This window comes from Microcaecilia unicolor, chromosome 7 (assembly GCF_901765095.1).
Source record: "Microcaecilia unicolor chromosome 7, aMicUni1.1, whole genome shotgun sequence".
Lineage (NCBI taxonomy): Eukaryota > Metazoa > Chordata > Amphibia > Gymnophiona > Siphonopidae > Microcaecilia > Microcaecilia unicolor.
The window spans coordinates 95,541,110-95,543,403 of NC_044037.1; the positions used below are offsets into that span (position 1 = coordinate 95,541,110).

A 2,294-nucleotide genomic window follows, 5' to 3' on the forward strand; every position below is an offset into this window, starting at 1 on the left:
ATAAATATTTTTTTTTCCTGGAGCAATGCATTGCCCCCCCAGGCTCTCTCCCTGGCTATAGCCATAGCCAGCTCTGCAATTTGGGGGGGGGGTGCAGAGATGGATGGGGGGGTGCAGAGGTGGCTGGGGGGGTGCAGAGGTGGACGGGGGGGCACAGAGGTAGACTGGGGAGAGAGCCTGTTGTTAAACATTTACCAGCACACCACTGCTGCTACGGGACCTGAAAACTCTGGGGCATGAGTACCTCCTGCGGTGCCTCCCCTCTTCCTCCAACATGTAAACCACCTGTGCATTTAGTGCCTCCATTTCTCTACACTACAGGTGCAATGCAGTGACACCAGTGCTCACCTCTCCCTACCAACTTGGTGAAACACAGCAGCAACAAACAGAAGCTGACACTCACTCTCCCACCACCGACAAACAATGCAGTCACACACTGCAAGCACTCTCTGACCCAATACAAACTCTCCTACCACACCCTCTAGCCACTCACTCTCCAAGCAGCAAATGACAGTCTTCACAAACACGCTGCAGCAGTACACAGGACAAAGACAAACAGAGACTACAAACAGGCAAAGGAATGAATTATGAACTTGGGGACAGTGAATAGGGAGAGATAGGGAGAGGGGATGGGGAGATAGAGAAAGGAGTAGTGGTGTCTGGGTTTGGGGGCTAGAAGGGGTACGGAAAGTTGAAAAGGTAAAACACAAATGAGGCAGATGAGGGGGAAAACGTTCCGACTATGGCACACAGACAAAGGTAACAGGTACTGATCAAACTCTCAGCTTTCACTCCATTATGGCTGGAAACCGAAGCCGGTGATCTCTACATCCGGCCATCTCTAAATCCGGCCATCTTTAAATCCGGCGATCTCAACATTTGACCTAAAAGTTGAGATTTGGCCGGCCCCAACCGTATTATCGAAACAAAAGATGGCCAGCCACCTTTTTCGATAATACGGTTGGCTCTGCCCCTTTCTGGGGCTGGCCCCGGAGATGGCCGGCCCCGTTTGGTTATGCCCCTCCACGCTATAAATGTAAAGCTGATTGCAGGAGGGAGACGTTTTGGCAGGTCCCAAAGCAGTGTAATATTTGTAGTCCATGATTCTATCCATTGTAATCAGTGCTGAAGTTCCATAACACACCAGAATGAAGTTCTCAGAAATCCTGAACCGGTCAAAACCTCTCCCTCCAAGAATGGCAGCTCTGTAAACAAATATGGGCACCTATGTTATCTTTATAAAATATGTAATAAGCATCCTTTTTGATATCTCCTATAAGCTGCTGCCTATGAAATTAACACCCATACTGTTTACTCATCTTTGAAATGTTGCAGCATTTTACTGATTCAGGAATAAAAATAGTTCTCCTGGTTGTTTTCCATAATGTTTCTTTCAGTTTCTTATTTTTCAGGCTATAAATCAAAGGGTTGAGCAGTGAAATTGCAGATATATACACTACAGTAATCAATTTGTTAAGGTCCATTGAGTAAGAAGTCTGAGGTCTCAAATACACACCAATAGAGGTCCCATAAAATAATAGAACAACAATGAGGTGAGAGGAACAGGTAGAAAAGGTTTTTTGTCTACTTGTAGCAGAGTGGATTTTTAATACAGCAGAAATAATATACACATATGATATAACTGTTAATATGAATGGGGTAAAACCTACAAGTGGACCTTCGATATAATTTATAGTTTCAATGACATAGGTCTCTGAACATGACAGAGTCATCAATGCTGTGAAGTCACAGAAGAAATGGTTAATTTCATTGGAGCTACAGAAAGATGATTGAGATATTAAAGTAACTTGAGGGACTAGATCTAGAAATGCAATTATCCATGAAACAATGGCTAGAATAATGCAGACTTTCCTGTTCATGATGATGGTATAATGCAAGGGTTTGCAGATAGCAACATAGCGATCATAGGCCATGGCGGTGAGAATGTGGAACTCAGTAACCGTGCAGGCTAGGAACAGGTACATCTGCATCATACACTGCATGAAAGAGATGGTCTTATTCTGTGCTATGAGCACTGCTAACAGTTTAGGCACAGTGACAGTCACATAACAGATTTCGAGGAAGGACAAGTTGCTGAGAAAGAAGAACATGGGGCTATGCAGTTGGGAATTGGAGCAAACTGTGAATATAATAAGAAGGTTCCCTGTGAAAGACATCAGATAAATAATCAAAAACACAAGGAAAAGGAGGGGCTGCATCTCAGGCAACTCAAAGAATCCCAGAATGATGAATTCTGTAACCTTGGTGTGATTCATCTTTTCTATTTCTCCCAT

At 44.0% G+C, this 2,294-nt stretch overlaps 1 protein-coding gene across 1 annotated transcript in view; it reads right to left on the bottom strand.

Moving 5' to 3' along the window:
* The window catches only part of LOC115475044 (olfactory receptor 6C3-like), a 38,340-nt gene extending 36,046 nt beyond the window's left edge, over positions 1 to 2,294 (bottom strand). The window contains exon 1 of the mRNA XM_030210781.1: positions 1,517 to 2,294. Within this exon, the coding sequence (XP_030066641.1) occupies positions 1,517 to 2,294 (778 nt within the window). The remainder of the gene's footprint in view (positions 1 to 1,516) is intronic.